Source organism: Penicillium citrinum (assembly GCF_028827155.1).
Source record: "Penicillium citrinum strain IBT 23319 chromosome Unknown utg000004l:1.0-2404223.0:1.0-2405248.0, whole genome shotgun sequence".
Taxonomy (NCBI): domain Eukaryota; kingdom Fungi; phylum Ascomycota; class Eurotiomycetes; order Eurotiales; family Aspergillaceae; genus Penicillium; species Penicillium citrinum.
The window spans coordinates 1,627,046-1,649,894 of record NW_026622689.1 but is presented as its reverse complement, the minus strand read 5'-3'; the positions used below and the strand labels follow the sequence as shown (position 1 = coordinate 1,649,894).

The following is a 22,849-nucleotide window of genomic DNA, read 5'->3' as shown; positions in this document are numbered from 1 at the left end:
AGGTCGAAGTATAACCTGCAAGGAGTTCTTTCAGGGCGTGACTTCTTACAGTCTAATATTTGTTATTGATTCAACATTCAACAGTTCAGATTTCGGTATATTCAAAATATGACCAGTCACAGGACAGTTAGAGACAAAATGAAACAGGATACCATCACAAGCTCATGGGCAAGAGATGAAAGCAAGAACGTGTCGACGTAAATTTCCCACATCACAGAGCCAGCCTAGGGCAAAACCACACCGTCGCTCTGCATCTTCCGACGGCGAAACATAAGCAGCTTCCCACCCAGACACTGATGTGAGATATGATATCGTAACTCTTCAAGCGTACGCACAATCAAAGTTCGACCCTTGACAATCCTGTACCTATCCTCCGGGCTGGTGGAGGTAGGTTCGATACCCATATACCGATAATGTTCATTTAGGATTTGAAATGGCGCGTTGCATACAACCCAGCAACCGCTGCATCGATATGTTGGCATAGCCATTCTGTATCCTTCAGGAACACACGGGAATAAAGTCGTCACGATACCGATTCGTTCAGTAGATGGGACATTAGATAATCGAGCAACAACCTGCGACGGATCCCCATTAGCAGGCCGTGGATTCGAAGCCCGCAAGTATCGATACAACAGGGCTTTTGAAATAGCGAGAGCGGAGGCTTCGGCAGAACGATCTGGAGAAATCGCCTCGGCAGCCTCGATCATGGCCTGTCGTGAACCTCGTTTCTGTATCGCCGCAGATAAAGCACTCTTCGTTGTCACATATTCCAGATTCGGTTCTGTGTGCGTCACTCCGTTCTCTATGCCTCTCCACATACGCCTGTTTGTGAGTAAGACTGGCAATGGGTCGACTTCGTGCTCTTCTAATGCAAAAGCAGTCTTTGCTTCGGAGAGAAGGAGACCCCAGTAAGCTTGGTTGTATTGTGCACAATTCTCGCAGATACGTTGGCAGGTTGGTAGACAGAGGAGGGTTCCTCGTTCCCCGCATGATCGGCAATAGCAGAAGCGAAGTTCGCGAGAGACACTGGCGATTGGATGCAGGTAGTCTAAGCCGGTGAGGTAGATCAGAGGACAAATTGTTGGAGCGAGCTTTTGAAGAAGTTGGTATTCGGATTGGTTGGTAGTAAGTGAAAGTGCGTACTCGCATGTTGCGCCAAAACTTCGAAGTGAGCGAATGTCTAGGAGACCGAGAAGGTAGTCGAGTAGTTCCGTTGGTAGGAGACCGAGTAAACCTAATGAAGTCGAACTTTTTGTTGTGAAGTATCGATCCTCTGGTGGAATTGAACATTGGAGATGTCGACTGTTTGCCATTGGGTCGCGAGTTAGATGCTCGATGACTTCTTCATCTGACCATGATCTCAAATCAGTGAAGTATCGCCATTCAGGATCGGCCATCCATTGTATGAAGGTTGATGCATCCCAGACTAACATGCTATCAGAGAGAATTTTGGTGTAGTAAGTCTGCATATATTGGGGCTGAGGAGCGATGATGTTGGATTGTCGAGGAGTGAAGAAGATTTGATGGAAGAAGAAGGGAGGCAGCTGCCCGAGAAAAACATTGGACATTCACTGAATTTCAGGCAAAATAAGTATTGATATAGTGGAATTGAATTGATCTATATTGTTATTCACTGGTAAACAAAACAGCTTAGCAAGCTGTGGAATTAATCGCAGAGATAGAGAGAGAGAGAGAGAGAGAAATAATATTCAAGATTCACATAATACAGTCAGAAGTCTATTCCACCTCCTCCATGGGATTCGAAAGATGATCAGTACGAACAACATAATCATCTTCATCTTCTGCTGCTCCATCTGCCATATGCTCATCGTCGCCTTCCAATGAGGCATCTGATTCCCCTCCAGTCCGAGCACCCTTCCCCTTCTTATTGGCAGAAGCCTTACCCTTGCCCTTATTGCTGCTGCTGATAGAGCTGCCACTTGGGCTGCGTACAATTCCACCTGGCCATTGCTTCAATCCCTTGATTCGACCATGAATGCCACCAGGGAATGGATTTTCACCATTGATAATGGGAATTTCCGTTGACTCGCCCATGCTAAACGCTTCCATGGCATCTGCAATCGTCTGAGGCGCTCCCCCAGAAGAGTCTTGCTTGGATTTGTCGACTGATTCGAAGGTTTGTCGGATTCGTTCGAAATGCTCAAGTTCTTTCGCACTGTGTGATTGTTAGTATTAAACATCATTTCATCTCTAAGGGGGAAAACCACGTACCTAACACTTGGAACCATCTCACTCTGAGCCGACAAGAAATCCTCCTCAGTGACCATCACCGAAACATCATCTGGCTTGGCAAGATAATCGAAGAAATAGGCCGTACTGACCGGCCCGCCGGGCAGTTGTTTGATTTTATCATCGACAGCGGTAGACTTCCGCGTAATGGCCTTTAGCATAGCGTCGGAGCACAAGGCATACAAATCAGCACCAGTATATGTCAGAGGAAGCTGCTCGGAAACCCGATCCAGAGACAACTCCGGGTGGAGAGCAAATTTCCTTGTCAGGGCCTCCATGATCGTAGCCTGCTTCCGGTGAGTGTCTGACACGCCGAGGTAAAGCATCTTGTCGAATCGACCAGGTCGAAGGAGAGCTGTATCTAACAGATCGGGACGGTTGGTTGCACCGATCACGAAAACACCGCCACTGTTCTCCTCGCCACCATTCATTCCATCAAGTTCAGCAAGCAACTGACTGACAATACGATCCATAACACCGCCGCTATCTCCCTGATTACCACGCTTCGGGGCAACCGAATCCAGCTCGTCAAAGAAGACGACACAAGGGCGGGCATCACGGGCACGTTGGAAGACACGTCGCACATTGGCTTCGGATTCACCAATATACATGTTGAGTAACTCAGGGCCCTTAACCGAGAAGAAGTTGAGAGAGAACTCAGTAGCGATGGCTTTGGCAAGAAGAGTCTTTCCGGTACCAGGGGGTCCGTAGAACAGAATACCACTTCGCTTCTTCATGCCCTTGGCAAATAGCTCGGGTCGCTCGAGCGGCAGCTGAATCGTTTCGATCAGGGCATCCTTGACATTAGTCAAGCCACCAACATCGTCCCAGCCGACGTTAGGAATCTTTGGTGCACCAATCGAGTCAGCGAAGTTCTTCCTGGCAGCTTCAACTGCGAAATCAAAGTCCGCTTTAGTGACACCACGAGCACCGTCTCCACCGGCAAGTAAAACATCACGAATGCAAACCTGCGATTCAGGCCGCTGCTTGCTAGCAGTTTCCACCATACTCTCGAGACGAGCTGTGCGGGCTGCAGAAGCACGCTCCACAACATCAACAAGATCACCAGCCACCAATGCAGCAGTCTTCAATGCAACAGTTCCCAGGTCTACGTCAGCAGACAACTTAATTCCACGCTCGGTGACTGCATTGCGGAGAATACCCTCACGCTCTTTCTCCTCCGGGGCACCCATCTCGAACTCGTGCGTGAACAAGCTACGGATACCTTCTGGGATTTGCTCCACATCGCTGGTAGTGGCAATGATAACCCGGGAATCCTTCACGATATCAGTCATCGCCGTCACCATACGATCAGCGGTCAACACTTCAATATGCTTGATTAATAAAGCGGTGCAGTTCGAGCCGCAGTGGAAGGCTCGCTCAGCTCGGGCTTTCAAGTACGCTTCGGTTTTCACGTCTCCGCCATTGGCACCACCTTCAGTGAGAATATCATAGGCGTCAAGAGGGAAGGTATGAAGCCCAATATCAGCACAAGCACGGGTGGCAACAGTTGCTTTGCCGTTGTGTCTTTGCTGGGACTTCAGAAGAATAACAACAGGCTTCATGCCGAGTTGAATGGCACGGGGGCTTGTCGCCGCAGCCATCAGATCTCGGATTCGCTGTTGCAAGGGAGGAATGAAAGCTTGAGGCGGTTCGGCAACAATTCCATGGGGTGCAGGTGTATCACCAACGGCTTTCGGGATCGTCTTCACTCCAAGCCAATACTCCCAACCATTGCCGAGATTACCAGGTACACGACTCACATCGCTGCCAGCCTGAACCATACGTGTACTCGTTGGATCAATGACGGCCACTCCACCCCATTGGTCTTCGCCAGTCTCCTCAAGTTCTTCGACGCTAGTAGGAGCCACCTGGCCCACGCGGAACCAAGCAACACCAACCTTGCGGCCTCCAGGTTCTCCATTATGCGATCCTTGGCCTAGTCTGGCAGTGATATCATCTTCATGGGCAGCGTCACCGCCTGATGCACCGGAGAACACAGCCCTTCCGAGTCCTTCATCGACACTAATACCAACAAGATCCCCACTCTTCAGGATGCGTCGCCGGGATTCAAAGTATTGCTTCAAGCCGGCAAAAAGAGCTGGCTGCAGAACTCTATCCAAAGAAAGGGGAGTGGAAACTTTGAGAAGGGTGACTTCCTTGGCTAATGGCGGATTTTTGGCCGCGCTGTTCTTCATTTGATGTAAAAGGCCAGATTTCGAGGATCCACTTGGGGTCGCAAATGTCATGGGGGAGATGCGAAGATACTTGGGGTTTTCAATGTTGCTGAGAAGCAAAGGAGGAACAAACACAGATGGTGTCAATCGAGTTGGAGCGCGCTGCGAGAAGCTGGAACGACGATCGCCTGAGGGGTTGATGGCGTATCGAGGCTTTGACGAAGGGAGACCTGGCAGTCCAAAGACTTTGACAGGGCGCCACTCACCCGAATCTTCAGGAGAATCGTTGAAGCTGCCAAATTTGAGAGAGGCGAACATATTCAGCTGAGGCTCTTCAGCGGCCTCGATGCGTACCCAGTCACCTGAGAAGCAGCCAATCTTAGCTAGGGTACTGATATCCACAAAGACGAAGGAATCAACATCCTCATCATCCCGGGGACGGGGATGTAACACTTCATTAGGAACTTGCTGCAAAAGCCCTTCAACCTTGAATGTCTTGCCGCCACCTCGACCGGGGCGCATAGTTGCCGACGTGAAATTAGATGTGACGGAGCCTGGCGTGTGAATTCCGTCCATCCGCCGTCCACCAGCCCGCGGAGTTGCCGATGTCATAGAGGACATCACGCCTGATGGCGGCTGGGGGAGTTCAGGTGCGGACAATGAAATCATGTCCTCCAGAGAGTCGTCCGATGAATCGCTAACAGATCCTACCGATCCTTCAGTCTCGGACTCTTCGGCGGCAGAGGTTGTTTCCATTTCTGTGCCGCTCTCAGTAGGCCTATCCTCTGCAGCGGAATAGAATTGTTCATTGGATGTATCATCGGCCTCATCTTCGGCCACTTGCTTCAGGAGGGCAGGTCGTGGTGGGAGAGCCTGCGGCGCCCTGTTACCTTGAGGGCGAGCTTGTACCAGGACAACCTTGGTTGTTGGCATCAGTAGACCTTGCGATACCGGCTCGCAGAATGAGATCCTCGCCGGTGGCGCGGGGGCATAAGTGATAGGGTGAGGGGGAAGAGGGAGAGGAAGGATATCGCCAACATGAACAATACGCTGCGCTGCCAATGCTTCGCGTACAGCTGCAGTCAATCGCTGCTCTGCATCAGCGGCCGCCTTCTTAGATATCTTCTTCGTATCAGGAACCCTTCCCTTGGGCCAAACCCCATTCGGACCGTGTGCATTGCCCGAGAATCCACCACCAAATTTGTTCTGGATATCGTCATGAGTTCGAAGTAGGTTCCTCTCGACCGTTACGAAGATAGTATCAAGATGCAAGGGGGCTACATCGAGAATGCGGATGTCCACTGCCCGATGCGTCTGCAATGAGTTTCGGGATGAATCGAGTTTCCCGAGAGCTTGCAAGAAAGGCTGGAGAGTATCTGCGGAGTCGGGAAATAGTACGGTCGAATGCGATATTGGGGCGTGTGTCCGTTCGGTGGAATGGATTCTCACAGGCAAAATTGTCCACGCCTGATCTTCCACTGATGAGGAGGTCGCGGAATGCGGGGAAACGGCGACATGCAGAATTCCCTCGTTACTTGAGGCACCTATAATTCAGCGACACAGATGAGTTCATTCCATTCAAACCCCATTGAGACATTGATAGATCAATCACGCTTCTTCTACCGAGGTTAGGATCACTTACCCTGAATAGCCTGTTGGGGGAAGAGGTCAATCGCCAAGTCCTCCGATAACACTCCAACATTGCCAGTTAGCTGAGGATCAAGAGCCAGGCGCGCAGATACTGGAGGCTTATTGCGTTGCCTTCGCTTGCCAGCTCTCTTCCGGCGCTGCCTGGGCTGTTGAGAGCTTTGCCCGTAGTGTTCGAAGTCCATAGTGGGCACGCGGGGGAGGACTTCCAATTGCCGTCGGGAAAAAGCCGGAGAAGTTGAGCAGGGAAGATGGAGATCACGGAGTCAATTTAGTCTTCACCGGGCTACCGAGCTCATCGGAGGATCAGGAGGGAGCTCGCAAGCAAAGAGAGTCGCGGGGGAGAAAGTAATGCGATGCGCCGGAGGAGAATCCGGGGGAAGTCCAGTCAACACTCGGCACCGCCCGCCGGCGTTCTGCCAATTCCCGGAGAGCCGAGGTCCATCGATCATGCTGATACGGCCAGGTATCGAATTAGTCCTGATGGTTGATATCAATCATTGGATTCGGTGTTGTACATCTAATTTGAGAGTCAACTATATATATACGTTTTGGTTCCAATAATTTCTGTAGATCAGGGTTTGGACTTTCAAGCAAATGTGAAATGGTGTAGGCGTCGTTATCCGCAAGTTCGGTGATACCATTGGTGCTCGGCCTGTGATCCGGAACTTATCTTGATATTCAACTTCAAGCCTCAACACTTAGACAATTTCCTTTCTGAGCTTTGAATCTCCTGATACTGAGAGCATTGCGATATACTAGGAGTTCTAAAGTTAAGAGACGCAATTCTCGGCCTTGCGCAAAATCTCTTCTGCAAAGGATAGCGGCAGACTTAGATGCTTTACTCCTGGGGCTAATAGTTAGTTAACTGACTAGAAACCATTAAGCCTTAGGTTTAAGGCATCTGTTTCAGTATGTCGTTTAGTTGACTTCCAAGTCTACAGTTTCAGTGCTTTCAGAGTCCCAATGTAAGAAAAGTCAATTTTATTGGATATAGTATATTTGTTACATATTGTACTTAGAGAGAATTATTGGACAAAAAGTCCACAGTCTAGTAAATTCTAGTTAGCTGGACAAGGGCAGATGATAACTAGAAATTGGCATTCAATGAATCCCCGAACGATGATTGCTGATCCAAAGCCCGTATAAGAGACCATTTGAAAATGAATCTTCCCATCCATTCCCGCAGAGATATAGGTTCTTCCAAGAAGGCATGTTCATTCGTACAGTGGGAGCAATGTTTGTATTTCCCATATCCTCCCTGCGTCCCATCGAAGTTGCGGGTTGATTGTATGAGGAAAAGGCCGCAAGCTCGGATCTCGGCCTTAGATGCAACCCTCGTATGGTGGATAGAGCATACACTCTTCTCACCAGCAGGATTGAGGAGAGCGAGCTCTTTCAGCTAGCAGACACTATGTTCTAAGAGTGGACGCGGACTCCCCGTTCACTACGAGATCGCCAACTTGGCGATCTCGTTCACGTTGGAGCTCACACCAATATTTCTAAAATTTACGGTACATGCAATGTATAATTCATAGCTGATGGCTGATTCGTAGGTACCAAGCCACTATATGTTAACGGCTCGTTGGTAGATGGGGCAGGGTCAGCACAGCCAGCTTGGCTTCCCTTTCCGTTGTCTCTTACTGGAAAAATCGCGGTCACAGACTATCGCTAATCCCATCATCCCCTGCTTTCATTTGTTGTTTGACAGCCAAAGCTCTTTGTTTTCAGCACAAGTTCATCGCTGGTCGCTTTGGTTGGCCTTGGGATGCTATCAGTATTTGGTACATACAATCGGCCCACCAATAATTAGGTAGGGGAACGTGGCAAGCCGGGTATACCTTGGGACAATCGTCTTAGCTTGGCCGAGGAAGAGACACTTGATATTGCACGGTTTCTCATGATCGAGACACATCTTGCATGTCGTTTTTGGCCATCACGTCGGACCTTTCTCATACACAACATTGACAACTTCTTAGAAGCCTCCGACGAGTCTTCCCAGCTGCCTCGGGCATAATAAATGTTGTTTATGAGAACCAAGGAGAAAAGAAGGGGATGTTCGATCTCCGTTGAATGGCAGCAATCAATCACAAAAGAAAAGCTGTGGGCTCTGGGTCATTTAATAATCTGCACTCTTCCTTTCTTTGTTGTTATTGTACTTTGCCTTAATATTGAATCTATGGATTTCTCGGCGTTGTGGGGGTCTGCAGAATGTTGGAGCAGTTGCTATATTCCAATCCATCAATACAGATGTACACATATAGAGTAATATTGAAGTTCTAAAATTGAGGGTTGTAGCAATTAAAAGACAAGTTAATTCAGAAATAAAGATATCTAGCTTCAATAGATAGGTTATGATTGCATAGCTGGTAGATTTGTTACAGATATAGATGGCCTGATTTAGAACTCCCACTCTTCCTCATGGTCAAACCGGTCCTGCCTGTCAGGTGCCTTAACCATTCCGTACGTGAAATAATTTCCATCTGTCCATGTACGCACGCTGTCAATAGGGACAGCCATCCGAAATCCCGATATATGACTTTGAATATAAGGATTAGTTTTCAATCTAGAATTTGCGGGGGTCTTCATTCTGAATTGAACAAGCTCACATACATCTTTTTAGTAGACTCATCGTATATGAGCTTCGAGAAACTGGGTGCAAATGGCTGGATGCCGCACCGTGTTAGCTGTCTTATCAAGTAATCAGTCTCGGCGATCAGAACTTATCAAACTACAAACTCACTCGAAAGCACTACGAAATGCCTCACGAATACTGTCTCGCTGGTCTCTATCGAGATTCCAAAAATATTCCTCCGATAATGGATTCCCTGGAACTTTCTCCCAGATGATTGTAGTGGCGTATCCTCCGGGGACAATTCCGTTATCTGGCTGTTGACCTTCATGGTATCCAAGAAGCTGAGGAGCAACGGAGCATGCGTGCTTTGTGAGAGATTGAAAAGCGTTCAGCTCGGCAAGCTCAACCTGCGGGACTGCCTGGGAGGCTCGGATTTCATAGGGTGACCACTCAGTGCCAAAAGTCGGAATCTGGTAATAGACTCGCATAAAAGCTGACTCTTTAGCAGGATCATCCTTTGAGTGGCAAAGAAACTTGCCAGCAGCAAATCCCGGCGGGACACCGCCATCGATGTCCATTTGGTGCGTGAATAATGAGACCTCCCCGAGTCGTTTGATGATAATCCATGTTTTTGTGGGCAACTGAAAGGCAGTCTTAGCCGCAGTAGTGACCTCGGTGCCCTCTAGACCGAGAAGGAATGACGTTTCAGCGCTGTGCATGATCGGGCTACTAAGAAGAAGCTTCAACGGTTTTTTAGAGAAGATAGTTTAGTAAATAATAAAAATTTTCTCGGACCCTTACTCCATTCTGATGACGTTTACTACAAGTGGTACGAGGTCATGAATAGGCACCAAACCCACCGCTCGCCATATCCGCGCTCAGTACCCCTTCAACATATTAATGCTTGGCTTCACTGCTCAGACTCCAAAGAATCGAATATGAAGGCTCAAGACACATACTTTGAGGTAGAAAAGCCTGAAAGCCATATTTTACTACAGATGTAAGCACTATTTACCTTTTGTACTGCGAAGCAGTAGAAATTACTAATTTATAATATACATCGGTTCGGCGCCCTTCCCGAAAGTCCAAATGCCATTATAGTCCTACTAGTACCGATTAGTAAACAGCTTATACCAATACTACTGGTATGTCGTAGCTTTCCAGTCTTAGCATTAGTAGAGAATAATCTGTAAGACCATATGTAGGGCACAGTATTCCGTTCGAAATATGAAGCAGAATTGTACATAGCCAAAGCACCTGGGCAAGGTGTTGTTGCCTAAGTCTTGATCGAAAGATTTTCATGAAGCAGAAATTCTTCTGCTTAGCACAATAATCTGATGGCCCAATTGATATCCCAAATCTCAATATATCTCCTTGAATTTCTATTATCTGACCTGGCAATCTTCGAAAAGTTGATGTACTGAGCAGATCATCGACGGTACCCACTGCCTGTATAGTCCGAGGTATCACATCACGTCTCAGTATAACATTGTGAGCATCTCTTGCTGACTCTTGGTAGAAAAACAGGCCAATATGCCGGTATTTAGCTCAAGAATAACAGCAAAGCAAGCAATCGCCTCCGCCGTTTCCGCCCTGTTAGTGGGTAAACACCATACCGACTCAAGCGCTCTCCACAACATCTACTACCGTGGCCCATTGATGCAATGGTCCAATTTCCGGCGGGCCGTTGAATCCACTTTTAACGCTGAAAAATGGAGCCGGCGGGTTTTGAAATATGCACAAGCCCTCGACGAAGAGGTGGTTGAATTAGGAGATGAACATGGTCTCCAGGGCCGTTTCCAGCAATCGTTTGGAACCATGCTTGGCCATATTTTCAAGTTCCAGGGAATCGATATTATATTTGCCGATTTCAAAAGTCTCGGAAGTCCATATTCGGGCATCCCAGATGCCATAATGAAGGATAAAGACAACGGCCTCAAAGTTGTCGGCGAATTGAAATCACCATGGATCAAGGAACATCAGTTAAGCAGACTCTACAAGCACGAACAACTGTTGCGCAGAATAATTGCCCAGCCTGTCGAGTATATGATGGACCTCAGATGTAAGTACGGCTTCATAAGCACGTACAATGAAACGATCTTCCTTCGGCAGGAATATGTAAACGGGGAGTGGGTGATCGACTACTCTCCCCCATCGACAGGTCCTCTTCCCACGTTAGATCGGACCCTGCCAATGTCTTAGAATCCACGGTCGTTTCTGTGAAGCAATGCTTTTTGTATGTTGCCAAGCTTGCAAGTGCCCAGGGACCTGTCCAAAACAACACTCCTAAGTTTCTGTGGATCACCTCCTAGTTAGACCGTTTATTAGTAGCCATAATTAAAAATCCGATATCCGTATTTACTTTCTCATCTTTCTATACGAGTTTTGATGATTGCTGCTGGTCTTGATACCTTGCCGGGAAATATCAATCTGGCAGAAGCTTATCTTTCGTCTCCCCATGGCGATGAGATCCAAGGTGGTGCCTATGAAGAACTTATCAATGCATACCCCAGTGAAGATCCATGAAGCGTGTCTGATTGAGGAGCAATGCGAATATATGCAGTCATTTGTGAAGGGGAGATAAATTCAAATTCTGACAACATATTAGGATGAGGAAGTGTTATGCTCACTGTTTTATAGGCTCTATGGTTCTGGTCGACTCTGAGTATGTGCTTCCCTGGAACTAGTGTGAAAGACATCATCTCACAGATGTAGTAGCAGCTTCTTCCAGCCGGAATCTATCCCGGCTGGAAGAAGCTTTCTGATGGTAAGAGTTGCTTTATCATTGCCTAGACGAATATTCCATTAACCGTCGATTCATAGAACATGTGGGCTGGAAACCGTGATCCCGAGCATTTCAAATCACTAATGGTATGAGTTCCCACAGCTGGCGCAGGGGCTCAGCACTATGGATATGGCGCGGAAACACGGATATGTGCCGGTCCACATCTCGCCAATCGTCAACTGTACTTTTTTTCACGCGTCTAGTCCTCGCTTTCCATGTCCGCGAATCGGCGTCCGTCAACTTGAAAGGCAAACCAATATTAGACACCATTGACTGCAATTCGGTCACAGCCAGGATGGTTACCCAGGCCAAGCCATTTAAAGTCAAGTTCATTCCACGTAATGCTAAAAGGTTGGAGGGCTGGATTAGCAGCAGTTTTGAGAAGACCGCGCATCTTCAGGCTTGAACGGTTCTTCTTCCTTCGCTATGGCTATGGCACTTACCTCTCTCTTAGTCCGATCTTCTCTCTGAATGAAACCAGTTTAGATTGTGTGTAGTGGTTTTCATATTAGTTTCGGCCTTCGTAGCCGTAGGTCAACAGAAGGAGAAATTGAGGCCAAAGCTTTTGAGGTTACATGCACATCTAGGGATTCATTTACCGAGTGGCCTACGTAGTCACGTCCTGGCGCCTCCTTCGCGACGACCATTTACTACATGACGGTGCAGAAGTACAGAGTACAGTAGGGACGGGATATAAGTAAAACCCATTCAGTCTCCAGAATTTTTGACTGAAGATCTCATCGGAACTTTTGAGCTTTACCTTCAATTGCAAAGTTAAGACAGCTCTTGGCGAAATCTAGGCAGCAAAGAGTGCGTGGCACGATCAGGAAGACCAAGCCACTAAATCTGACGGAAAGTGGCGGAGCATGCCACTTGGCAGTTATGGAGAGGTGGATGACCCTTTCATGATCTGCAGTGACATCCTGCATTGCACACGAGCGGACACGGAGCAATTAGGCAGCCGACAAAGGCTGGACTGTATCTTTCTGACCGGAACAGATCATCCGAAGCTGTACATACACAGCACGAAGCAATAACTAGCTATACGGAATGTATCCACTCCGGAATCGAGTTCGTAATCCCGAATACGAGACCGAACTCCCGGAGGCTCTAAGTCACGTGCCTGGGCCCCGTTAGAAAATCCACGGCGGAAAGTGGACGATGAGGAAAAGTGGACCAGTGGACCAAGATCGATTCTACAAATGTTGGGGCGACAAGGCTGAAATGAAAAATGGCTGGGCTGGGCTGGGCTGGACTGTAGCAATGTAAAGAGACCAGAAAAATATGGCAACCTATCTTTTTAAAGAGTGATCAGGTAGCCGAGTAACAGAGGGGAATAGAAGAAGATAGAAGAAAAAAAAAAGGTTCAGTGCTGACGACAACAAGGCTGCGATATTTTCAAACTCTGAGTTTTTCGACATTTTCCAGGGGTCCAAAAAGCAAGAAGCAATGCGGCTCTCGGACGGAGTTGGTCCAGTTTTCCCGTTTCCAATTTTGGAAGCCATACGAAGTTCATGTTCATGCGGTGTAATCGTATGGTATTAACACGGTTAATGACCCCGCGGGGGCCGAGATTCTAGTGAGAGTCTCGGCAAAATGGAGGAGCCCATGGCCTGTATGAGAATTGTATTAAAGATACAGCACATGTCTCTGACCGCCCAATCACGGCCGGCCTAACGGCTCAGCCTTCATCCCCGATTCCAAGTTAGGACTAGCGACTTTTCGTCTATCAGGCAGACATCGTCCGACGCGGTCGCCGTCATCTTTCCCCCATCTCATCTCCAGTTGTCTGGTCTGTTTTTGTTTCTTGATCTTTAAATCTTCATCTATCAACTAGGCCATATCGTTTTATACCCCCCATTTTGCCGCGATCGCTCGCCGCTGTGTTTCGATTTGATTTGCATCTCTTCGTCTTTGCCCAGTCTCCCCGCTTAGTCTCCCCTCTCAACGGGCGCAGTCTCGATTCGCTTCGAGCGTAACACCGGCTAACCCGGGTGCGAGAACACCTCATAGTCTGAGACTCGTTGCATCTGGCTTTCTCTTCGACCTCGTCTTTCTCCAAATTTTGGTCATTTTGAACCTCGATCCTTCTTGTGGTTCATATTCGACGTGGTGAAGGCCCCCGTTGCCTCTTTATATCCCACGTACCCGGCAGAGCCTCTCGACAGTCAGTCTGGATTGACGTTTTAGTCTCTGACTCAAAGGGCACATCGCTTCTTGAACTAGCTAGAATCGTCAAAGCCATCGGTGAGTCACCACAAGAAAGACCAATCATCGAGATCACTCTGTCCCACACCCTACCTGTTGCCTATGTACTAACGCTGGCCCCCAAGGCAGAACTAGCCCATTATGACTGCTTCTCAAGTTGACACTGGCCGGTTACACCCGCGTCGTCGACCCAACTTAAACTCCAATCTCCCAACTCTTCAAACTGAGTCTCCCTCTGGTACTTCCAAGATGCCCTTGCGGAAAGGAGAGACCTTCAACACCCCCACGAGCCCACCATCTAGTGACCAGGATCCTATTCTGAGCATCCGCTCTCTGCCCCGTCGTGCTCCTACATCCTTGGATGCCATCACTTCCAGTGAAGAGCGAATGGCATCTATCCTGGACCGACTCACACTCGATGATTCCCCAGAGAAGAAACCATCAACTGTTACCAAGGACGATCGTACCAGTTCCCGTAAAGCTTCTGGAGCCGATGTGACTGAAACTAAAAGTCACGAGCAGTCGTCAAAAAGTAATGATGAGAACCAGTCTTCCCCGGAAGACAAGAAAACGATTGTCGAAGAGGGCCATGAATCCGACAGTGGATTGGGGTCATCCATCAGCAGTGTGGAAAGCACGTCTCCCCTGAGCCAAGCCAGTAAGTTATCTGATCACTGTGAATCCACAGAATCCACCCCGGCGGTCGATTGTCTAACACTTTTTTCCCCTTCGCCAGTGAATGAGGACGCTCATGATCAATCGGCAATTACCACTTCAGAGACTTTTGATGCCGGGTCCACCCCCAAACGACAATTGGGTCTTGCTGCCTGCAAGCAAATCGAGAAATTTGTTTTGATTCCTATTTTGAAGGAGCCCAAGCTCAAACCATTCCACCCTCTTATTCGCAGTGTTCCATCCCGCATTGTTAAAAAACAGATTGTCTGCCTAAGGGACCTTGAAAAGACCCTTCTTTGGCTCGCACCGGTAAGTGAAGAATCTCTGCTATTCGTGCTCTTGAGGACTCCTCCTTGGCTCATATTTTCTTGCTTTTGGTTCCGATAGAAGTCGACCTCCTCTCGACTCGCCTATCTCAACTTCGCCGAATTTACGATCCAATGTTTGCATACTTCGGCCTCGCATTTGAATGACCGTGACCAGCGATTGCCTGCCGACCGCCCATACACTAACGGATATTTCGTCGATCTCGTCTCCCAGGTCCGCCGCTACGCTGCCATGATTCGTGCCTCCCAAGAGCGAGTGCAAGCCGCTCAGGGAGAGAAAAAGACCGCAGTGTAGGTTCCATCTGATCTTCTCTTTTGCTGCACTTCTTTTTTTTGTCCCAGTACTTCTCATCTCGATGCACATGAATTACTGACCCTCCATGTAGTATGTCTGAAGCAGTCCTCGAAGGTGGCTTGTCCATCAATGGCAAGCCCGCTGAAATCATTGTCACTCAGAATGGCAAACCCATCTCCATGCGCACAGGAAAGCCGTATAGCCCCGAAAGCCCATTTATCTTCAAGCGTGCTATCAGTTTCGACCAGACGACAGACGAAGGTGTTCAGCGTTCTATGGCCCGACGTAAGAAGAATGCCCCTCCTATGGACATCAACCAGAAATGCAAGGACTGTGACAAGGTCTTCAAGCGCCCTTGTGACTTGACCAAGCACGAAAAAACACACTCTCGTCCTTGGAAGTGTTCCTATGCTGGTTGCAAGTATGAATCCCTTGGATGGCCAACCGAGAAAGAGCGTGACCGCCACATGAATGACAAACACTCGAGCACGCCCGCTCTATTCAAGTGCAGCTTCCAGCCTTGCACATATGCCTCGAAGCGTGAGAGCAACTGCAAGCAGCACATGGAGAAAGCTCATGGCTGGGTTTATGTTCGTTCCAAGAACAATGCCCGTGGTGGTAGCAAGCGTGGCTCCTCCCTCCAGGCCACACCTCGCACTCCGAGTGTCTCCACCCCTGCCTCTCGTCCTACTGATTGCCCTACTCCTGTGTCAGGCCCCAGTGCCTCGCCCTGTGATCCCCCAATGTGGCCGGATAACCTACCCTTCAACTTCAATGATCCTCCTGCGCCGGCTCGCAGCGACGATTTCCCTCCACTGTTCGAGACCTCGCCCTTTTCTGGAACGAGCGGCTCGACAAATATGGGCAATGATTTCAGTCTATTTACGTCGGCTAATCTGGATGCCATGGAGAATCAATTCGGGGCTGGTGACCCGAACGGACTCATCTCATCCTTGTCGATGCACCGCCAATCCATGAACTCGATGTCGGTGCCTTCGGCAGGATCTGTCCCTGACTTGATGACCGCATCCATGTCATTCGATGGATCCCCTCTCGCAAGCAACACAGACAACAGTATGAACTTCGACTATGAGTGGAACCGCCTCGAAGCATCCAACATGCAGGAGGACTTCTCAACCCCGAACATGCAACTTCCCACTCCGGTCTACTCCGATAACAGTGGCCTCAAGCCTACGACGGGTGACATGAACATGGCCCAGAACTTCAACTACGCCGCACACGGCAATGTTTCTGGCCTTTCTCCTAATGCGCAGGGCAACCTGATGCTATATTCCCCCGACTCCACCGGAGCTGATGAGCACCTCCAAAGCCTTTATAAGTCTGCTGGTCAGCAGGGAAATTCTGATTTCCCCCTTTATGACAACTCCAATGTAACGATGAACAACATGATGCACCCGAATAATCACTATATGGCTCGCGCGCAGCAGCATCAACAGCAGCCCCAGCCCCAAGTACAGCCTATGCCTCAACAGATGGGCGCGATGGGCTATGTACAAACCTCGGAGTCTATGTTCCCTCCATTGACTGAATCAGACATGTTTCGCAGCATGCCCGGTTGGGAATCACAGGACATGAACAACGACAATTGGCTCTTGCAAGACATGCAGAACATGCAGGAGTATAAGAAATAGACGATGTATCTCGAATTCGGAGCGGCACGGCTGAGCCCTGCCTGTGAAACTTATCTGTTCTACTTAGCTTCTTTCCCAGCAAGCGACCTATGATCTGATTCTGGCCATTTGTACTGCAGTTTATTTCCCTTTTTTTCCATTTATTATTTCTCTTCTTTCTTTATCTTTGAAACAAGGAAAATCTGTGCGTCATCATCTACAGGCGACTTGCATTCTCTGCGCCTTACCTCTCTATATGATTGAATACCTGCCCAGGTGGTGAAAATCCAGGCGCGACTGATTTTGCAATTAAAGTCGCAGTATTGATGGAAGAGCGTTTAATAACGATTGAGTGTGGAGAGGCTCTATACATTTCATTACTTGTTTCTTTTGATCTTAATCTTGATCTATTGCACCATTGCTGGGTAGAATGAATTGAACATTAAATGAATGGATCCACGAACACAAGTGTAGTCTAGGGTGGTTGTTGAAACAATGACCTCATCTTATTGAGCATCAGCCACGCCTATTGAAGTATTGTAGTACAGCTTATCATCACACTGCCAGTAATTGTCATTGTATTGCATCTCTCCGTCAATCCATTGAGGCAGAGCCACAGGCATCAATAACACGGCGCATTAACAATCTCTCCTGCCAGCACTCCAATGTCAATAAGAAATTTCTCTGTCTTTTATGCAAATTCTCTATTGAGATCATTAATGCCGATTTATTTTTATTTTTTGAAAAAAACTTTGAGCATCATTTTTCTGGGGTAGAAAATAGAAAGGAAGAAAAAGAAGATTGCTTGCGCTCGATGCTGGCTGGCCCCTCTACCGGGGGGAGGGCAAAAAAATGATAGCGGTGGGATTCGAACCCACGCGGTTTGCACCATACGAAGACACCTCCTGAGGAGGCAAGAGAATCTCTTGAGTCGTACGCCTTAGACCTGGAAGGATTGTTAGAATACAGTTTGTGAGAGGAAATTTAGTTGTAAGAACATACCACTCGGCCACACTACCAATGATTATGTAATTTTGAGTTTATTTAGTATTATATCACGTCTCCGTAGTAGGTCCTTAAAAAAATTCTTATTAGGGGGCTTTGAAGGGAAGCAAAAAAGAATGATAGCGGTGGGATTCGAACCCACGCGGTTTGCACCATACGAAGACACCTTCTTAGGAAGGCAAGATTTCTCTTGAGTCGTACGCCTTAGACCTGAAGAAGTTATTAGAAGACAGTTTGGTGTGACAAGATTCGGCTATTGAAACATACCACTCGGCCACACTACCAGTGATTATAAATTTTATCAGAATATAGATATATCATAGATCTGTTTTGGTTCCTGAGGATGCGCCTACAAATGGAACTTGATATCAACTGCTGATAAAATGATATTCCAAATATTCATTGTCGGCGTGTTGAAATATTCTGAAGATCAGTGTAATCAAGCGACAAAAATTTACAAGAAGCAGAACAGAATTCCCGTTCCCTCCCCTCCCAAAAACCCGTCGCAGATGTATCCGTATAGAGCCAACTGGTCCAAACACACTGTCTTTCACCTTATCCAGTCAATGGTACTAAGTTACATCTTTCCCAAGCATTGGATACAATTATTGCCCCTAGATTGCACGTTCTACTCGGCGGGTAGCATATACCTCTTTTAAATCACTTTTATAGAGTAGTCGATCCTGTAGTTGTCATATTTTCCCTACTACTATTTTACTGTAAGATAATAGAACGTGATCCTCTGGATTAAGGTCTGAAAGGGAGGTAAGAATGGCTAAAATGACAATAGAAATGATGCGACAATTGTATATCCTGGCAAGATTTTCAATTCAATTCAAAAGTGAGATTAGCATATACCTACCCATAGGTATGGGAATGACTCGGATGGGAGACTCGAATGGCCATGTGATCGATTTCACCGATAACAACTGTAGTTCAATTACTATGCTAACTGGAGGACCAGCAGCTGGGCAGACTAGGCAGACCCAAATATCCGTAGGGCTGGCATGCATGGCACAGCCCTATGGGACTCTCCATACTTCCAATATGGCCACCAGTCATGTACAGCACTTCACCAGTGATCTTCCTCTCGGCATAAGTCATTGATTGCGCCGAGGCCCCGCTTGGCGCATGCCAATATAGGCAACAGTACGAAACACTCTGTTGTAGTTGATTGCATCAGCCATGAGGGGATGAGGGGCAGAGAGTGGCGGTGCCAATGGTTAAGCCAAGAGGGGGTGGTGGTTGTTGTTGTTGTTGTTGTTGTTGTTGTTGTTGTTGTTGGGATAGGATGTCCCTGGTTCTCGTGATTAGCACAGAGGACTCTGTGTGACTGAGTGTAGCATTTGGTCGGTAGTATACTGTATTACAACATGTATAAAGTGCCAGTGTCAGTGTCAGTGTCAGTGTCATGTCATGTCATGTCATGTTATGTCAGAGAAATATCAGTAAAGTGTCAAGTTGATAGGATAAAATTAGACGGAGTTCCCGTGACGACATCACCTCAACTGCTTCCCCGCCTTCTTTTTTTTCAACTCCAACTTTCTTGGCTTCTTTTCTTTCTTTTTTTAGGGGATGATTATACCTTTCCTGTTTAAAGGATCAAGTGTCTCTCTTTTCTATTTTATTTCCGTCAAACTTCTTTGCACCTCCTGAAATTGTCACGTCTCCACTTCTCCCCAGTTTGACTTCGAAGCCTCGCCGGGCTGAGGGTAAGGCAGACGAATTTCGCCCCGCAGACCCAATCTTAGTGATCATCGCTGATCCTCAAGACTTTGAAAAATTCTTGGAATTCTCTCTTTTCCTCCAACAACTTCTGCGATCAGATTTCATTGCCTTGATATGCAGTCCGATCCCGCCATTCCCAACGGCCGGGACCGCGACGAGCTGGCGTCCACCGCGGGACCAGCCCCAGGTCAAACCCTGACTGGCAAACAAGAACATTGTAAGATTGACCTCCCAAGCTGCTGAGTATTTGTGATATGCACCATCACATTGCAGTTTGATAGAATTGACTAACTCGCGCTCTTCATCCACTCGCAGATCTCAAGCGCGAGCTCATTGCCCTACAAGTGCGGAGCGAAATTAATGAGCTCAACTCCCCAACCGCATTGCAAAGATTCGGAGCCCCATTTCGATCAGAATTCGGTGAAGTGGCTCCTGTAGACTCGGAGCTGCCTATCCTTCGTTATATCTTCGTTCATCATGTTCGCAACTTTCCATTTCTCGACCAGGCTAAGGAAAAGGAGTTCTGGCAGGATAAGCTACAGGTGGTGCGTTGTCCTTTCGCTGCCCCCTTCTCCAGCTAATAAGGGAATACCCTGTGCTAATAAAGTCCTGGAAATAGTTTCTAGAATCTTTCGCGAATAAACATGTTTCATCTTCGGAGGATCGTTTGGAGGAAACAAAGCGTCGCAAACTGGCCCGCAAATGCGAGAAGCTCGTGGAGCTCATGATGGTATCGGGTGTTCCGACCGCCTCAGGATATGAAGAGCGCATTCAGTTTGCTGAGATGGAAGTGGTGGAACGGGGTGCTAATGATAATGGTTTACTGGTTAATATGCCTGAAGGCCACGCGATCAACGGCTGGGACGTGAATGTTGCTGCGGTTCGAGTGGCTTCTGTTAAGAGGACTGTTCGATACCATCAACACGCAGTGAGTTTGAACACTACTCTACCTCTAGACCATCCGTCATTTTGATCTGACAAGGATTCTTAGGAATTTATTCTGCGGGTGCGTCGTGGCAGCCAGGACGAGATCCACGTTGGTCGAAGATACGGCGAATTTGTCAAGCTACATCGAAGACTGCGCACCGAGTTCCCTGGCAAGCACCTTCCTCCTCTCCCTCGCAAGAATAAGTCTTCGACAAGCTCCAGCTGGTTCGGCAACACAGAAGACGATGCTTCATCTGTATCATCGCTCTCCACGCAGGATGCTAGCGTTGCCGACGATGCCCCCTCCACCTCAGGCACCACTGGACGAACTCTAGCCCCCGGCAATCATCGGCGATCAGTTTCGCGTGGATCGACACGATCAGCGAAGTCATCGTCTGCGCGGGCCTCCTCAACTGATGTATCCAGAGAAACTGTTCTCTATCGCGAGGAACAGCGTGTGTCCTTACGCGCGTTCATTCGCACACTCTTACAGAATAAGCGAATTGCAGAGTCAAAGTCTATGGAGGAATTCCTGACAGCCAAGCCCGTAAAGCTGAACGAGGAGGAACTGCTTGATGTAGACAAGCGCAAGGCCATGGATGCCGTCAGGATTGAAGAGCAAAAACGATTCTATGAGATTGCTCGGCAGCGAGCCGCGGAGCTGGATGTTTATATGGAGAAGTTCCGCCGGGATATTGTTGAAAGCAGTAAGTTAACCCATTCATCATCTGGCGAAGTCGCCAATTCAAAAGACACTTGTCTAACAAAATACAGATGGATTGACAAAACTTTTTGCGGAGATCCGCGAAAAGCCCTCCATTGCAGAGCTCAGTCCGCAGTACCAGAAATTCGCCGAGTGGCTTCGTATTGAGGTTGCCGCTACCATTTACCACCTTTTCCTCGCCGAAGATAATTCCCCAGAGCTGTTTGCTCAAGCTAAGCGCATCCACGGTCTTATCCCATATACTCTAATGAAGAACGTCATTCGCATTGCCAATCCTGCTGCGGTCATGTCTGGTGTACTTGACCTCTTCTGTGCCCAGCCCTTCGGCTCACGGTCGCTATTACAGCGGATCTTCTCCCTCACTCTGAATGACAGTATTAAGGATTTCCAAAAGTCAATCAACTCGCTTGCAAGCAAGGTGGATGACACCGTTCTATCGCAAAAACTGAAGAGCTTCGTGGACGCAGACGAGAGCATCAAGAATGAGATTCGGGAGGAAGCTGAATCGGAGGATATGGATATTCTTGTCACTATCCTTCGTTCTGACCTTTTGTCTCCGGAACTCAATCCTGAGCAAGTCGGCAAGGTCTTCAACGGCTGGGTAGCTTGGAATAACGCGGTGGATAATGTCGACGCAGAGATGCAGCAGGGGGCCCAGTGGTTTGCGAATATGAAGCAGCTTCTCAAGTTGTATACCCGTCAGCGGGACAAGGCCATGATGCTCAGCATCGTCGAGGAACCCACTACCCTGCAACTATTCCGCGATCTCTTCACCATCTTCTACGAGCCATTGGTCCGCGTGTACAAGTCGGCCAATGTCTACAGTAGTATCACCGACTTTGCTGTGTTCGCCGACGACGCCATCTCCGTGATCGAGAGTGCCCAGCGCCAGGATGCATCCGCAGATCCTAACCAGACAGTTCAAGCCTTCATTGATCTCTGTGCTCGCCACGAGGATAACTTCTATAAGTTCATCCACGAAGTTCACATTCATGACAATGGTTTATTCCAGTCCTTGATGACGTGGATCGAGGGCATTCTCGAATTCCTTCGTAAGGGTCCGAAGGCTGGTGAAGGTGGCCGACTCGATATGAACGCTTTGTTCCAAGGTGCTGTCGGCGTGGGCCAGGTCGACAAGGACGCTGCACTTTTGGAGATCAATGCTCTCATCAAATGGCAAGAAGATCGCAAGAGATGGCACCTGAATAAGACGCGACAGAAGATGGCCGCGGAGGGAACTGGCGCTGAGTCGATCCCGGGTAGTGCGACATTCAAGGGTAGTGACTTTGGACTTGACGAGGTAAGTTTACATTTTTATATCTTCCCTGCTAAATATCACGTTTGCGACATGTGTTTCTAATTATTGAATAGGCCGATCTTGAAGACCTTGCCATCTCAGATGAAGGATCCGACTCGGAAGACGAAGCGGCCGATGAAGAAGAAATCGACGATCCTATCGCCGTCGAACGTCGTCGCCGTCACAAGAAGCAAGATCAACTTCGACGTTCTGCAGGTGAACCTGTCAAGCCAGAAGTACACGAGCTTCTCAAGCTTACTGATCCATTCGTCGTGATGCTGCGTTACGTTCTGGCGGACTAATCTCAACCTCCTATTTCGCTTTACTCATTGGTTGCTTCTCGCCTAGCATTTTCCATTTGCATTCAACATTTCTGTTCATGGCTCTGTGTTCGATTCACTTTTCGCTTGATACATTGCATGTTTGATTCCCCGTCGTGCTATTCTCTGTTCGTTGCTCATGCATAACCAATCGATGGCTCTGGACCGGTCCCGGAAGAAGAAAAAAGAGACTAGATAGTGACAATTGCCTATATACTAAATAGATCCGGAAGAAGTTGCAGGGAGAAAGATGGAGTCATTTATAAAGAAATTCTCACC

General features: G+C 48.1%; 7 protein-coding genes across 7 annotated transcripts; 4 read left to right on the top strand and 3 right to left on the bottom strand.

Moving 5' to 3' along the window:
- Positions 1 to 224: 224 nt before the first annotated feature.
- On the bottom strand, positions 225 to 1,568 carry N7469_005571 (uncharacterized protein; the record flags this gene model as incomplete). The annotated part of the gene is made up of 1 exon (XM_056644491.1): positions 225 to 1,568. The coding sequence occupies one exon, from the start codon at positions 1,566 to 1,568 to the stop codon at positions 225 to 227; it is 1,344 nt and encodes a 447-aa protein (XP_056501305.1).
- Positions 1,569 to 1,737: 169 nt separating this feature from the next.
- On the bottom strand, positions 1,738 to 6,259 carry pex6 (AAA family ATPase peroxin 6; the record flags this gene model as incomplete). The annotated part of the gene is made up of 3 exons (XM_056644490.1): positions 1,738 to 2,176; positions 2,233 to 5,971; positions 6,070 to 6,259. The coding sequence occupies 3 exons, from the start codon at positions 6,257 to 6,259 to the stop codon at positions 1,738 to 1,740; spliced, it is 4,368 nt and encodes a 1,455-aa protein (XP_056501304.1).
- A 2,215-nt stretch (positions 6,260 to 8,474) lies between these two features.
- N7469_005569 (uncharacterized protein) lies at positions 8,475 to 9,368 on the bottom strand (the record flags this gene model as incomplete). Its single annotated transcript, XM_056644489.1, has 3 exons — positions 8,475 to 8,613; positions 8,688 to 8,765; positions 8,818 to 9,368. The coding sequence occupies 3 exons, from the start codon at positions 9,366 to 9,368 to the stop codon at positions 8,475 to 8,477; spliced, it is 768 nt and encodes a 255-aa protein (XP_056501303.1).
- An 814-nt stretch (positions 9,369 to 10,182) lies between these two features.
- Positions 10,183 to 10,851, top strand: N7469_005568 (uncharacterized protein; the record flags this gene model as incomplete). Its single annotated transcript, XM_056644488.1, has 1 exon — positions 10,183 to 10,851. The coding sequence occupies one exon, from the start codon at positions 10,183 to 10,185 to the stop codon at positions 10,849 to 10,851; it is 669 nt and encodes a 222-aa protein (XP_056501302.1).
- A 443-nt stretch (positions 10,852 to 11,294) lies between these two features.
- N7469_005567 (uncharacterized protein) lies at positions 11,295 to 11,840 on the top strand (the record flags this gene model as incomplete). Its single annotated transcript, XM_056644487.1, is given in 5 exon segments — positions 11,295 to 11,314; positions 11,359 to 11,416; positions 11,473 to 11,520; positions 11,537 to 11,615; positions 11,638 to 11,840. The coding sequence occupies 5 exon segments, from the start codon at positions 11,295 to 11,297 to the stop codon at positions 11,838 to 11,840; spliced, it is 408 nt and encodes a 135-aa protein (XP_056501301.1).
- Positions 11,841 to 13,783: 1,943 nt separating this feature from the next.
- ace1 (putative C2H2 transcription factor (Ace1)) lies at positions 13,784 to 16,590 on the top strand (the record flags this gene model as incomplete). The annotated part of the gene is made up of 4 exons (XM_056644486.1): positions 13,784 to 14,300; positions 14,379 to 14,626; positions 14,705 to 14,934; positions 15,030 to 16,590. 4 exons carry the CDS (start codon positions 13,784 to 13,786, stop codon positions 16,588 to 16,590), a joined length of 2,556 nt encoding a protein of 851 aa, XP_056501300.1.
- Positions 16,591 to 19,416: 2,826 nt separating this feature from the next.
- N7469_005565 (PX domain-containing protein) lies at positions 19,417 to 22,552 on the top strand (the record flags this gene model as incomplete). The annotated part of the gene is made up of 6 exons (XM_056644485.1): positions 19,417 to 19,519; positions 19,618 to 19,847; positions 19,922 to 20,230; positions 20,294 to 20,936; positions 21,004 to 22,253; positions 22,325 to 22,552. The coding sequence occupies 6 exons, from the start codon at positions 19,417 to 19,419 to the stop codon at positions 22,550 to 22,552; spliced, it is 2,763 nt and encodes a 920-aa protein (XP_056501299.1).
- Between the last annotated feature and the right edge of the window lie 297 nt (positions 22,553 to 22,849).